At 37.6% G+C, this 16,218-nt stretch overlaps 1 protein-coding gene across 1 annotated transcript in view; it reads right to left on the bottom strand.

Annotated features, from left to right (window-relative positions):
• Window positions 1-16,218, bottom strand: part of CFAP47 (cilia and flagella associated protein 47) — a 388,870-nt gene that overhangs the window by 306,969 nt on the left and 65,683 nt on the right. The window contains exon 8 of the mRNA XM_018043692.1: window positions 12,753-12,949. Within this exon, the coding sequence (XP_017899181.1) occupies window positions 12,753-12,949 (197 nt within the window). The remainder of the gene's footprint in view (window positions 1-12,752; window positions 12,950-16,218) is intronic.

The following is a 16,218-nucleotide window of genomic DNA, read 5'->3' as shown; positions in this document are numbered from 1 at the left end:
GGAAAGAATCTGATGGCTTTTCCCAGGTGAGTTCAATGCTCTTTTTGCAATAGATTGTGGGGTGATATGGGAGGATGAATATGGATACTGAGGACTTAAGTCTAGAGACCAGTGATATTTGTCTTTTGAAAGAGATGAAGCTATTGGTAAGAGAGAACCAAAGGCATGAGTGAAGCAGATAACTTTGGATGAGCCCCTTCTTGGGGGTGTCTCACAAATACCACTGACTGGACAGCATATGCCTGTAGTGAGGATGCCCCCACCTCTCTGTGATACATATGTCAACAGTTATTACATAACTATTAGAGGATGGAGTGATTCATCAGTTCCTGTAGTACCTCTCCTATATTCTTCCAGCACTCACTGGCTAGTACAACAGCCCTGATCCACTGCAAATTTCTGCCCAAGGACTTTCTTTCATACACATATGAATTAATGCCCTTAGTAAATGGCCCTATGGAGCAGCCCTTGTGTGTGCATACTCAGTTGCTCAGTCGTGTCTGATTCTTTGCAACCCCATGGACTGCAGCCCACCAGGTTCATCTATCCGTGGGATTTCCCAGGTAAGAATACTGGAGTGGGTTGCCATTTTCTTCTCTAGGAGATCTTCCCAACCCAGGGATTAAATCAACTGTCCTGTGTTTCTTGAATTGGCAGGTAGGTTTTTTTTTTTTTTTTTTTTTTTTTAACCACTGAGCCACATAGGAAACCCACAGAGTAGCCCTTAGCAATGACTAATGAGAACTGGAGAGAAAACCATGGACCTAACTACCCTCTGAGAAATAAGGAGGATAACTCTGAGGCATATTCTTCTATCCTGGACTGCAGAGAACCCCATTTGAACACAGAACAAACCTGCTAGTATTTCATCTTTTTTTTTTTTTTTTTGGCTTCCTCTACTTTCATATTTGGTTTCACTCACTTTCTCACTCCTCTAATGGTGCTAACTCCCAAATAGACTGCCTGTCCTAAAATACCATATATTTTTTTTTTTCCTTTTGGGGATGCAACATAATACAGAAGCATAGGACATAAATTGCCAAATGCCCGTCTTCAGGGCTGGCATGATGGCGGGGAACAGGAGAGCTCAGTAGTTGGCAAAGGTTGGTAAAAGTAAGAGAGAAAGAGACAAGGAATCATGAGAAAGCTTCAGGTCTGATGTGGACCTGGCTGAGTCAGGGTGTAGAGTGTGAATATGGCTGGAACACTGAAGAAGATCTGATTTATGCAGAGAAAAGAAAAAGCAGCATTGGAAAAGATGGTGCAATGTCCTCAGCCAGATCATGGAGGAAGGTCAGTAACAGACAAGCTGACTCAGATTCACCCCCTTGGAATCTAAGCAGATGGAAACACAAAGGGAGCAGGACCCTGCTGGCTGCCTGGAGATTTGGGGTTCATGTGGTCAGTGACCTGAGGTGTATTAGGGAAACTTCTCAGCTGCAATCCAGAAGAGTGAATTAACAATTCATTAATATAGTCTTGTGTGTATGCATGCTCAGTCGCTTTAGGCATATCTGACCCTTTGCGACCCCATGTACTATAGCCTGCCAGGCTCCCCTGTTTGTGGGGTTCTCCAGGCAAGAACACTGTTGTGGGTTTGCCAAGCCCCCCTCCAGGGGATCTTCCTGAACTAGGGATTGAACCCATGGTTCCCGCAACTCCTGCATTGCAGGCAGATTCTTTACCCACTGAGCCACCTGGGAAGCCCCTTACATAATCTCAGTTCACTTGAATAATTGATTGTTAACCTGTCAATATAGAGAATGCTGCCTGACAAATGAAACCACTGGCTAATGTTTCACTTTAGTAAAGTATTTCTTGTAAGAGGAAAGCATTATTTCCTTGCAGATATAATTTTAAAAAGATAAGGCCTTCATTTGAAAACTGGGTAAAACACAGTGTGTTAAAGCTTAACGATAGAGGGTACTTCAGAGTTTTACTCAGGAACATGTTAATTAATAAGTAAAGATATAAAGAGCCAACAATCTGACATGTATTCACTGAGAATATGCTAACTCTGGCAGAGAAAAACATAAAAATTACTTATCCAATCCTAAAATGTAGAGACCAAGCCTCTTTTCAATTGATAGCTGATGAGAAAGAACCAGTTCCAATATCCTTCACTAGTTGATTGAATTGCAAAGTTTTACATAACTCTTTATAAGGCTAAAATAGAAAAAACATAAAACTTTAGTAACTGTTTATAATCTATATAATTAAATCCCTAGAAATTCCATAGCTATTTCTACTTGAAAGTGATTGGATTCTCTTTATTAATTCTATTTCCAACACTCTAATAAAATGTGTAGTTAAAAATAACCCAGAGACACTAGGAAAAAGGTACTCTATGTTCCTTTTTTGATGTATACACTTTGGCTTTAAAAATTTCACAATCACGGATATAAAATACAAATAAGAACCAAAGAGAAGGGAATGGCTACCTACTCTAGTATTATTGCCTGGGAAATTCTATGGACCGAGGAGCCTGCGTGGTTACAGTCCACAGGGTTGCAAAGAGTTGGAAACAGCCACTAAACAACAAGACAAGATAGACATTTTCATATACAAAAGACAATATAGAAAGGTGGAATAGTTATGGAGTTGATGGTCTATATTCCAAATCATGGAGTTTCCCTCTCTGGGAAAAGAAGGACTAGAGATTTTTCATGTGAAATAGAGAAAAGGAGTTGGCTTCACTGCTTAAATCCAGGGACTATGATTTCTAAAGATATGGTGAAAAAATACCGGAAAATGCTGCCTGAGGCTGCAATTTATACAGAGCAGCAGCAGGCACTGTAACCGGAGCTGCCTGAGGCTCACTAATCAGTTCTGTATTTCTTTCATATCCCACCAGGGAGGAGGCCCAAGCCTTCATTATGAGAGCTACTTGTCAACTGAGAGCCCTAGGACATTCCTGGAAGTAGCCTCATAAGGTCTTGTCAGGGAGGAAAGAGCTGAGAGAGTGAAAGAAAGAGAAAATAATGCAAAATAATTCAAAAAATATATATTCCCTTTAGATAAGTCTGTGATCTACCATCCTAAAATGCATGAAGAGGGACTTCCCTGGTGGTCCAGTGGTTTAGAATCCAATGTAGGGAGCACAAGTTTGATCCCTGGTCAGGGAACTAAGATCCTACATGCCATGCAGCATGGCCTAAAACTTTTTAAAAAATAAAAATTCATGAAGAGACCTAATGCTGAGAAAGACAACTAACAAGATAAACATCAGAACAGGAATTATATACTCATGATGTTAATTTTATTGACTATGTTGACAAATGCTATATAGTATGCATGGCTAGGATGCTAAGTCGCTTCAGTCGTGTCCGACTCTGTGCGACCCCATAGACGGAAGCCCACCAGGCTCCCCCGTCCCTGGGATTCTCCAGGCAAGAAAACTGGAATGGGTTGCCATTTCCTCCCTCCAAGGCATAAAAGTGAAAAGTGAAAGGGAAGTCGCTTAGTCGTGTCCAACTCTTAGCGACCCCATGGACTACAGCCTACCAGGCTCCTCCATCCATGCGATTTTCCAGGCAAGAGTACTGGAGTGGATGGCTAGGATACTCAGAGATAAAGTCTTATTAAAGAATGAACAAGAAAACATTAAACCAGAAGTTACATATATTTAAAAGGTGAATATAAGAAAAACTAAAATATGGGAAATACCAAACATCATCAAAAGAAACAATAAAATCAAAAGACAGGATAAACTCTAAATAGAACATCATTGAAAAGACTATTACTGACTTGGAAGATAGCACTGAACACTTCATCTACCACACAATAAAGAGATATAAAAAAAGGTAAAATCAATGCACAAGCTGTAAATATCCCCACAAGATAGACTGAGATCCTTTAAACTCATGCTTCAGGCCCTATGCTCTCAGGATCTTGTTCCAAAATAAAGAATGCAGGCAAGGAAGAGAAGGAATATTTGATATTAGTTGAGAATTTTCTAACATTGAAGAGAGATATAAGTATTCAAAATAATAGCACACTTTGAGTACCAAGCAGAATAACAAGAATAAAATAACATAATAGACCCATTGCTAGATATATAATAAAGAAATTTTCAGGAAATAAAGAATGAAAGGGGAAAAAAACTTAGAAGCTAAATGTCAGTTTATCTTTTAGGTAAACTTGACATACAACAGATTTCTCATCAACAAGAAAGGCCCATAAAAGATGGGGTAATAGCTTCAAAGTGCTGAGGGGAAAATAATTTTGAACTTAGAATTCTATGCCCAGAGAAAGTGTAATTCCAAAGTAAGGGCAAAATGTAGATATTTCTAGAAATAAAAAGACTAAATTAACTTGCCACAAACTAACCAAACTAACCCTTACAGAGGGGTTTCCCGGTGGCTCAGAGTATAAAGTTTCTGCTTGCAATGTGGGACACCTGGGTTCAATTCCTGGGTCGGGAAGATCCCCTGGAGAAGGAAATGGCAACCCACTCCAGTATTCTTGCCTGGAAAATCCCATGGATTTTTACAGTCCATGGGGTCCCAAAGAGTCAGACATGAATGAGTGATTTCACTTTAACCCTTACAATCCTTGATTTTGATTAGAAGAAAGACCCTAAATGAATGATGTGTTTTTTTCCCCTTTGCTTGTATATTTCAATGATGCGGTTTGTTTACAAGATGGTTGGATAGGACTCAAAACTTCCCTAGGTTCCTCACAATGCCTGCTTAAGCCTTTCCTTCCCAGGGTAAATACCCTATATTGTCCAGTCTGTTCTCCAGGAACTATTCCTTGCTGTATGATTGGTTGGGTCAGTGGGGACAAGATCCATGGCTTGTATACCCCAAAGTCAGAAGTAAGATCTAGACATTTCTCTCTTTAACCAACTTTTCAGTTTATATCACTGCCTGTTCTCTCTGCTTTTTACTCTTTAAATGTTTGGTTTTTAGAGTCATTCCATGGTGCTCTTCTCTTACTGAATATTTTGTCTTAACGTGTGAACATTAGAAATACCTAAGCACACTTAAAGTGTAGACTCTTGCATTCAGCCTCAAATAATGACCCAGAAAATGAAGGAGAGTGAACCCTGCAACTGCATTTTTAGCAATCAATTGAGACAATTAACTAAGAACCACTGCTTTTATAAGCTTTCTATAAGCATAATCATGCTTTGCTTTTACTTATACCAATAAGTCACAAAATTTATATCAGAATCAAACCCATGTTAAACGTTCCATACAAATATATTTACCTGCTAACTGGGCCATTTCAAAATAAATGTCCTTTATTTACCTAAACTAGGTCATTCAGATTTGAACCCATCTTCCTACCCCTTGACTCCACGTAGTCCCTGAGCTGCAATGTGTTCCCACTCACATTTGTTTACACATTTTCTATCAATCCCCAACCCACTAATCCTGAGTTCCAACCAGCGCTTACTCCTAGACATATTATGTACTGTCACATTTTTTTATACTTTGGCACATGTCCCTCCTCCTAGTCTGAGAGGTCACATTCCTCTTCTATATCTGGAGACTCCAACTCTATTAATATCCTGGTCAAATGTAATGTCTTCTGTGAAGTCTTTCCTTACTTCCCAGCCAGGTCCCCACCTCTGTTTCTATGCCAAGGTCTCAATCATAGCATTTTCCATGTGGTCTGGAAACTATCTGCTTACACCTGTCTTCCTCACCAGTCAGGGAGAACTTGCAGAAAGGTCTGATCAGCGCTCATCTATTTTTATATCTCAGAATTCAGTACAGGCCTTGCTGCTGCTGCTGCTGCTGGTAAGTTGCTTCAGTCGTGTCCAACTCTGTGCGACCCCACAGAAGGCAGCCCACTAGGTTCCTCTGTCCCTGGGATTCTCCAGGCAAGAACACTGGAGTGGGTTGCCATTTCCTTCTCCAATGCGTGAAAGTGAAAAGTGAAAGTGAAGTCGCTCAGTCCCATCGCCTTCTCTGGAGTATTGGACCTAGCTTGGAGCAATTATTCAGCATGTGTTTCTTAAGCAGGGCATAACCACACAAGGGAATTGGTAGATACTTGGGCTTCCCTGGTGGTTCAGAGGGTAAGGAGTCTGCCTGCAATGAGGGGGACCTGGGTTCAACCCCTGTGTTGGGAAGGTCCACAGGAGAAGGAAATGGCAACCCACTCCAGTACTCTTGCCTGGAAAATCCCATGGATGGAGGAGCCTGGTAGGCTACAGTCCATGGGGTCGCCAAGAATTACATGACTGAGTGACTGAGTGACTTGGACAACATTCACAGAACCTACACATTTCAAATCAGCATATGTGTATTTTAAAATGTACACTGTCAACTTCATATGGAACTTTCAGGATCTCAGAAAACTTTTACATTCTATTTCTCAGGAAATTCACATATTAATGAGCAAACTGTGATCAAGAAGCTCCAAGTAAAACCTTTTAATTTTTTTTAAGATTTATTTTTAAATATGAAGCTACAAATATCAACAGCATGTTCTGTGTCCTCTAGAGATAAGAAAGAAACGTGTGGACATTGTTAGCTCTATGTGTGGTTACTCCCCCTAAACCTCATGTAACTGTTCTAGTCTCTAAACTGATTTGGTGCCCTTTGACTTTTTTTAAATTGAAGTATAGTTGATTTATAATACTGTGATAGTTTTAGATGTACAGCATAGTGATTCAATTATTTTTCTGATTATATTCCATCATAGGTAATTATAAGTATTGAATATAGTTCCCTGAGCTATAAGGTAGGCCTTTGTTGCTTATCTATTTTATGTAGTTTGTTTTCTTTGATTCCACACTCCTCCTTTTTCCACCCTCCCTTTCCCCTTTGGTAGGCATAAGTTTGTGTTCTACGTCTGTGAGTTTGTCTTCTATGTCTATGAGTCTGTTTCTGCTTTGTATGTAATATTTTTTTTGGATTCCACATATAAGTGATATCATATAGTATGTCTTTCTCTGACTTATTTCACAAAGTAAAATATTCTCTAGGAATATCTGTGTTGCTGAAAATGGCAATATTTAATTCATTCTTAAGGCTGGGTAATATTTCTTTGTGTGTGTGTATATATATACATATGTGTGTGTGTGTGTGTGTGTGTGTGTGTGTATAGTTGCTGTTGTTCAGTCTTTGCAACCCCATGGACTGCAGCACACCAGGCCTCCCTGTCCCTTACCATCTCCCGGAGTTTGCCCAAGTTCACGTCCATTGCATCGGTGATGCCATCCAGTCATCTCATCCTCTGATGTCCACTTCTCCTTTTGTTGATGCTTTGTCTTTTCCTTTTGTTGATGGTTTCCTTTGCTGCATAAAAGCTTTTAAATTTGAATACTTCTCATTTGTTTATTTACTGCATTTGCCTTGGGAGAGTGATCTAAGAAAATACTTCTATAATTTATTTCAGAGAAAATTTTGCTTATGTTTGACCTATGTTCTCCTCTAGAAGTTCTATGGTGTCAAGTCTTACATTTGGGCTTCCCAGGTGGCTCTGTGGTAAAGAATCTGCCTACCAATGCAGGGTATGCAGGAGACATGGGTTCGATTCCTGAGTTGGGAAGATCCCCAGGAGAAGAAAATGGCACTCCACTCCAGTATTCTTGCCTGGAAAATTCCATGGACAGAGGAGCCAGGCAGGCTATAGTCCATGGGAATTGCAAAAGGTTGGACACAACTGAGAATGCACACATGTTTTGTATTTAGGACTTTAAACCATTTTGAGTTTTTGTATATGGTGTGAGAAAGTGTTCTAATTTCAATGATTTACAAGTAGCTGTCCAGCTTTTCCAACATCACTTGCTGAAGAGACTGTCTTTTCTCCATTGTATATTCTTATCTCCATTCTCACAGGTTAATTGACCATAGGTGTGTGGGTTTGTTTCTGGGCTCTCTGGTGTATTCCATTGACCTATATATTTGTGCCAATACCATGCTGTTTTGATTACTTTTTGTTTTGTAGTCTTATCTGAAGTCTGGAAGGGTTTTACCTCTAGCTTTTTGTTCTTTTTCTTCAGGTTTGCTTTGGCAACATTGTGTCTTTTATCTTTCCATATAAGTTTTAGGATTACTTTTTCTACTACTTCTGTGAAAAATGTCATGGGTATTTTGATGGGGATTGCATTATATCTATAGTTTGCTTTAGGTAGTATGACCATTTTAACAATATTAATTTTTCCAATCCCAGAACATGGGATATCTTACCATTTCTTTGAATTATCTTTAAGTTCTTTTATCAATGTTTTATAGTTTTCAGCATATAGGTCTTTAAACTTATTGGTTATGTTTATTTTTAGATATTTTATTTTGATGTAATTTTAAACAGGATTTTTTTTCAATTTCTTTTTATGGTACTTCATTATTACTTTAAAGAAATACAACAGATTTCTGTATATCAATCTTGTATCCTACTGTAGAAATACAAAAAACCATAAGGGAATACTATAAACAATTATATGCCAACAAATTTGACAACCTAGAAGAAACAGACAAGTTTCTAGAAACATACCACCCACCAAAATTGAATCAAGAAGAAACATATTTAAAAAAAGAAGAAAAAATAGATCATTTAAATAGACTGATCACTAGATATGAAGTAGAATCTGTAATTTAAAAACTCTACAAACAAAAGTCCAGGACCAGATGGTTTCACAGGCAAAATTCTATCAAACATACAAAGAAGAACTTACACTGGTCCTTCTCAAAATCTTCCAAAACAAGTGAAGAGGAGGGGGCACTCCTAAAGACATTCCACAAAGCCGCCATCACCCTGACACCAAAATTAGACAAAGACACCAGCAAAAAAGAAAATTACAGTCCAACATCTTTCATTAATATATAGATGTGAAAATTCCCCACAAAATATTAGCAAACTGAATCCAACAAGACCAAAACCATCATATACCACAACCAAGTGCGATTCATCCCAAATTCACAAGGATGGGTCACAATATGCAAATCAATCAACGTGATACACAACATCAACCAAAGAAAAGACAAAAACCACCTGATCAAAAAACTAAGAGGAGAGGACACTCCCAAAGACATTCTATAAAGCCACCATCACCTAAGGTCCTACTGTATAGCACATAGAACTATTAATATATTCAATATCATGTGATAAACCATAATGGAGAAGGATATATAAAAGAAAGAATGTATATATACATATAACTGAATCACTTTGCTGTACAGCAGAAATTAACACAACATTGTAAATCAAGTATACTTCATTAAAAAATATTGACTACGAAATGAAGAAAAAACAACTAGAAAAGTAGATGGCTAATCTTATATCCTGCTACCTTCTTGAATTCATTTATTAGTTGTAACAGTTTTTGTGTAGATTTTAGGATTCTCTATAAATCATGCCATTTGCAAACAGTGACAACTTGACCTCTTCTCTTTCAATTTGAATACCTGTTTTTTTCTTTTTTTGTATGATTGCATGGCAAGGACTTCCAACACCATGTTGAATAGAAATGAGAGTGGGTGATGCCCTTTGAATTTTAAAAGTCACTGGAATTTACAACTGCTGGACTAAGAGATCTAAAGTATACAAAGCAACAGTTTCCTCTCCATAAATCCCCCCAACACCTTTGGATTCTTAGAATTTCATTCACTATTCTGTGTTGTCTACTTGAGTTGCTTCTGTCACATTTTCATTTGGACAAATAATAGTCTGCAATAACATTTCTAGCTACAGATACCTTTTCTGAAGAAGGTAACATCCAGGATTAAATCTGAAACATTTAATGTAGCATCACCATTTTAAGCATTTTTGAAATATTCACAACATGAAATAATAACATGTCTTCCAGGTTCTCATTCACACTCCCTTCTCTGCATTTAAGTATGTAAATAATCCAACAGTACAGCAGAGGTAAGGACAGACAAATAATCTATGACTCTATACTCAAAGAGACATCTTCCAAGGGCTAGAGAACAAGAAGGACTTTTAGAAATTTATCGAATTTTAGTTTTTGTCCTTTCCAGGATGGCAAATCTGGGTATGTGAGCCTCCACTCTCCTCTACTTCAGTAACTGCAGACAAGACACATCATAGATGTGTCTCCAGAATTCTACTTAACACCATCCAAAGGAATTATGATCAATCCACTGACAGTGGTTCCTAGAGGTCATTCCTGGACTAGTGCAGAGATTGTCAACATTTTTACAGTATTAGAGAGTAAGTATTTTAAACTTTGCAGCATATGGCTTCTTTCCCCTTAACTTCACTATTATATTACAAAAGCAGTTACAGACAATATATAAAAAACGAGGGACTTTACTAGTTGTCCAATGGCTAAGACTCCACATTCCCAATGCAGGGGGTCCAGGCTCAACCCCTGGTTGGGAGCTAGATCTCACATACCACAACTGAAGATCTTGCATGCTACAAAGGAGATCCCATGTGTGCAATTCAGACCTAGGGCAGCCAAGAAAAAAAAAAAAAGAATGTGACTCCCCCCAAATTTTGTTTATAGACAATGAAATTTAAATTTGATGTAATCTTCTTGTGTTATTCAATATTCCTCTATTGATTTTTTCAGCCGATCAAAAATGTAAAAAGAATTATTTGCATAAAACAGGTGTAGACTAGATTTAGCTATACTATGCCAACTCTTGTTCCTAGTACAATTATTTTATTTTGCACAAAAGGAAATAGGACACACAAAAGTGACTTGTCTAAAATCACATGAATCACTTGTGGTAGAGGCAGTCATTTTGTCTCAAATTGTCTTAAAGACAGTCCATGCAAGCATGTGTGTGTGCTAAGTTGCTTCAGTCGTGTCTGACTCCTTGTGACCCTATGAACTGTAGCCTGCCAGACTCCTCTGTCCATGGGATTCTCCAGGCAAGAATACTGGAATGGGCTGCCATGCCCTCCTCCAGGCGATCTTCCCAACTCAGGGATGGAAACCATGTCTCTTATGTCTCCTGCATTGGCAGGCAGGATTTTTTTTTACCACTAGAACTACCTGGGAAGCTCAACAATGGTCCATATTTGATCTTTATTATTATATTTCCCCTCAGTGATAAGAATCAAACAACATATTCTCCTTTAAGAAAATAACCTTTTTTTCTGGATCATTTTGAAATATATTTTTATTACTTTAAGACTCAATATAGGATCATAAGGAGTATATATGCTTATGTGCATAGATTGATAAGTTGAAATGATTTTTCAATTTTACTACCAATGTACTCCTGTACTTTAAAGTAAACTAATTCCAATATTTGCAACCAGTTCATTTTATAACACATATAACTTAGAAATTAAGTATAAAATATTCAGAGACTAGATTTCAGTTCAGTTCAGTCACTCAGTCATTTCCGACTCTTTGCAACCCCATGGACTGCAGCATGCCAGGCTTCCCTGTCCATCACCAACTCCCAGAGCTTGCTAAAACTCATGTATATCGAGTTGGTGAGGCCATCCAACCATCTCATCCTCTGTTGTCTCCTTCTCCTCCTGCCTTCAATCTTGCCCAGCATCAGGGTCTTTTCAAATGAGTCAGTTCTTCACATCAGGTGACCAAAGTATTGGAGTTTCAGCTTCAGCATCAGTCCTTCCAATGAATATTCAGGACTGATTTCTTTTAGGATTGACTGGTTGGATCTCCTTGCATTCCAAGGGACTCTCAAGAGTCTTCTCCAACACCACAGTTTAAAAGCGTCAAATATTCAGTGCTCAGCTTTCTTTATATTCCAACTCTCACATCCATACATGACTACTGGAAAAACCATAGCTTTGACTAGACGGACCTTTGTTGGCAAAGTAATGGCTCTGCTTTTCAATATGCTATCTAGGTTGGTCATAGCTTTTCTTCCAAGGACTAAGTGTCTTTTAATTTCATAGCTGCAGTCACCATCTGCAGTGATTTTGGAGCCCCTCAAAATAAAATCTGTCATTATTTCCATTGTTTCCCCATCTATTTGCCATGAAGTGATGGGACCAGATGCCACGATCTTAGTTTTCTGAATGTTGAGTTTTAAGTCAACTTTTTCACTTTCCTCTTTCACTTTCATCAAGAGGCTCTTTAGTTCTTCTTTGCTTTCTGCCATAAGGGTGGTATCATCTGCATATCTGAGGTTTTTGATATTTCTCCCAGCAATCTTGATTCCAGCTTGTGCTTCCTCTAGCCCAGAGCCCAGCGTTTCTCATGATGTACTCTGCCTATAAGTTAAATAAGCAGGGTGACAATATACAGCCTTGACGTACTCCTTCCCAATTTAGAATCAGTCTGTTGTTCCATGTCCACTTGTAACTGTTGCTTCTTGACCTGCATACAGATTTCTCAAGAGGCAGGTCAGGTGGTCTGGTATTCCTATCTCTTTAAGAATTTTCCAGAGTTTGTTGTGATCCACACAGTCAAAGACTTTGGTGTATTCAATTAATCAGATGTTTTTCCAGAACTCTCTTGCTTTTTTGATGATCCAGTGGATGTTGGCAATTTGATCTCTGGTTCCTCTGGCTTTTCTAAATTCAGCTTGAACATCTAGAAGTTCACAGTTCACTACTGTTGTAGCCTGGCTTGGAGAATTTTAAATATTACTTTACTAGTGTGTGAGATAAGTGCAATTATGTGATAGTTTGAACATTCTTTGTTCAACAGAATTGAACATTTAGAATAGATTTAGTCAGTTTTAAAATTAAATGTAGAAGCCCTATTATATTGATAGTTGAAGTAGTATTTCTCAGAAATATCTGAAAAATGAAATAACCATCATTAAAATATATTCAATTCCACTTAAGACCAAGAAATATTTTGGGAAAAACAATTTTTTTATTTCTTGTTCAACATCAAAGGCGCCCCCTTGATTGTAGAGGATACTCCTGTTCTTGTGAGTTGAGCATTTTCATAGAGAAAATTACGCCGACGAGCTGGCTTTTTGTCAAACATCTTGTTATGAGAGTCAACTTTGGCTTTTACTTTCACCGGCAGTATGGAAACTTGAGGTTTCCCATTGATCTCATACAACCAGTACATATTTGCTGTCTAGAAACAAAGAGAGGAACAGACTTTATACACAATATCCAGGGACTCAGAAAAATGCGAGAAAATACTTATCAAATTAACAACTTCTCTCTTCTCCATGTAAGGTATGGGAAGGGCACAAAACAGAAACTACACATGTGTGTTAAGGGTACAAATCTGATAATAAATGATTAGTGTGGAAAATAAATTCAGGAATGCATTTGGCTTTATGAATTAAAACACATTCACTAAAAAGTCACACTTAGAGGTCTGCCCTGTGGGTGAAGCCATCTATTTGGTTTGCATGAGACTATCACCTAGCATGAACTATATGTAGTGGAAATAATACGTTGCAAAATTTACCTAAGGGAGTTTAAATATGGCTATAGAACTAACTGGTATGATGCCAAGCTTCTGTTTTTAAGATTATGAAAGTACATCATTAATAAAACTACTTGTAATTATTGAGCATGGTGCAAACTCATTAATGAAAATAAAAATCTAAATCCAAGTCAGCACAGCTTACACAGGAGTTTACTTAAAAATCCTTCATTTCTTCTGTATTTTTGTACAGAATGACAATACTGAATTAGCATTTTCTGCACATTTATGCTCATGCTTAAATCTCATTGCTCTTAAGATTTTCCTGATGCTATCTGTGTTTATCCAAGACTTCTGCCTCACATAAGAATTGTATCATGTATGTTCAGGAAACTCACTCAAGAGAAGTTCAGGTCAAGAAAATACTGTAGTCATTATCAGGGTTTAATATGTAATGTGATATCTGTCAATGAATGTTAAATTCAGGAATTTCTTGCACATCTGGAATGGTCATGTTTTAATTGAAACTGGCCCTTCTATCCAGGTTCATAGTAATTAAGTATTCAGAATCAATGAGTCTGGCTTTGTTGTTGAGCAGAACAAACCAAGAACCATACTACAACTGGGTCAAATAACATTTTACTTCATATAAGGATGTTCAATTTGAAAAACACAGCTACATTTTGGTGATTATGCATCAGTGGTTGTAAATCTTTATAAGTGACTCACTTCTGGGTACAAATGTATGAGCTACATGAAGGAACCTGCATCCATGCCCGAGCTTAGTGGGTACACAGGAGTGAGCTATGTGAAGGGATGTACTCTCCCATTCAGAACCTAGTTATACACATGGTAACTACATGTAAGGATCTGTTCTTTTGCCCAGCATATCTACAAGACTATCTGAAAATAATTACCTATAAATACACTTTTAAATCCTAAATGTTACTGTATACATTTCAATTAAGATTCAAGTAATTTTGCAATAAGTGATACACAGAAATCTCTTGCATTCCTATACACTGACAACCAAAGATCAGAAAGATAAATTAAGGAAAAAATCCCATTTACCATCACATCATAAAGAATAAACTACCTAGGAATAAACCTATCTAAGGAGGCAAAAGACCTATACTCAGAAAACTATATGATACCAATGAAAGAAATCAAAGAGGATACAAACAGATAGAAAGATATACCATGTTATTTGATTGGAAGAGTCAATATTGTGAAAATGACTATACTGTCCAAAGCAATCTACAGATTCAATGCAATCAGTATCAAACTACCAAGGGCATTTTTCACAGAATTTGAACAAAAAAAATTTATAATTTGTATAGATACATAAAAGACTCCAAATAGCAAAAGTAATCTTGAGAAAGAAAAATGGAGCTGGAGGAATCATGCTCTCTGAATTCAGACTATACAACAAAGCTACAGTCATCAAAACAGTATAGCAGTAGCACAAAAAACAGGAATATAGATCAATGGAACAGAATAGGAAGTCCAGAAATAAATCCATACACCTGTGGTCAATTAATTTATGACAAAGGAGGCAAGAATATACATTGGAGATAAGATAGTCTCTTCAATAAGTGGTTCTGGGAAAACTGGATAGCTTGATGTAAAAGAAGGGAAATAGAACATTTTAACATGATACACAAAAATACAGTCAAAATGAATTACAGACCTAGATGTAAGGTCAGATACTATAAAACTCTTAGAGCAAAACACAGGCAGAACACTTTTACATAAATCAAAACAAGATCTTTTTTGATCTACCTCCTAGAGTAATGAAAATAAAAACAAAAATAAACAAATGGGGCCTAATCAAATTTACAAGCTTTTGCCCAGCAAAAGAAACTGTAAACAAAATGAAAAGACAACCCACAGAATGGGAGAAAATATTTACAAACTAAGCAATCTACAAGGGATTAATCTCCAAAATACACAAACAGCTCATGCAGCTCATTATCAAAAACCAAACAACCCAATCAAAAAATATGCAGAAGATCTAAATAGCCATTTCTCCAAAGAAGAAAAAAGCACATGAAAAGATGCTCAACATTGCTAATAATTAGAGAAAGGCAAATCAAAACTACAGTGAGGTATCACCTTACACTGATCAGAATGCTAAGTCTTCTGTTGTGTCTGACACTTTGTGGCCCCATGGACTATGGCCTGCCAGGTTCCTCTGTCCACTGAATTTCCCAGACAGGAACACTGGAGTGGGCTGCCATTTCCTCCTCCAGGGGATCTTTCCGAGACCAGGGATTGAACCCTGGTCTCTTACATCTCCTGCATTGGCAGGCAGGTTCTTTACCACGAGCACCACCTGGGAAGCCTATACACTGGTCAGGATGGCCACTGTCAAAATATCTACAAACATAAATACTGGAGAGGGTGTGGAGGCAAGGGAACACTTCTATACTGTTGGTGGAAATGTAAATAGGTACATCCACTGTGGAGAACAGTGTGGAGGTTTCTTAAAAAACTAATAGAAGAGCTAACATATGATCCAGCAATCTCATTCCTGGGCATATGCACAAAAAACACCATAATTTGAAAAGATACGTGCATTCCAACATTAATTTCAGCACTATTTACAATAGTCAGAACATGGAAGCAACCTAAATGTCCATCAATAGATGAATAGATAAAGAAGACATGGTACATATATACAATGGAAGATTAGCATTAAAGGGAATGAAATAATGCCACCCGCAGCAACCTGGATGCAGCTATAGACTACCATACTTAGTGAAGTGAGTCAGAAAGGGAAAGACAAATATATGATATTGCTTATATGTAGAAATCTAAAAAATGGTAAAACTGAACTTTAGAAAACAGAGTGACAAATGTGCAGAATGAACTTATGGTTACCAGGGGGTAAGGCAGGAAGGAGGGATAAATTGGGAGATTGGGATTGACATATACACACTACTATATATAAGATAGATAAGGTATTC

The sequence above is a fragment of the Capra hircus genome (assembly GCF_001704415.2).
Source record: "Capra hircus breed San Clemente chromosome X unlocalized genomic scaffold, ASM170441v1, whole genome shotgun sequence".
NCBI classification, from domain to species: domain Eukaryota; kingdom Metazoa; phylum Chordata; class Mammalia; order Artiodactyla; family Bovidae; genus Capra; species Capra hircus.
The sequence above is the reverse complement of the archived record's forward strand: the minus strand, read 5'-3'. Positions and strand labels throughout refer to the sequence as shown.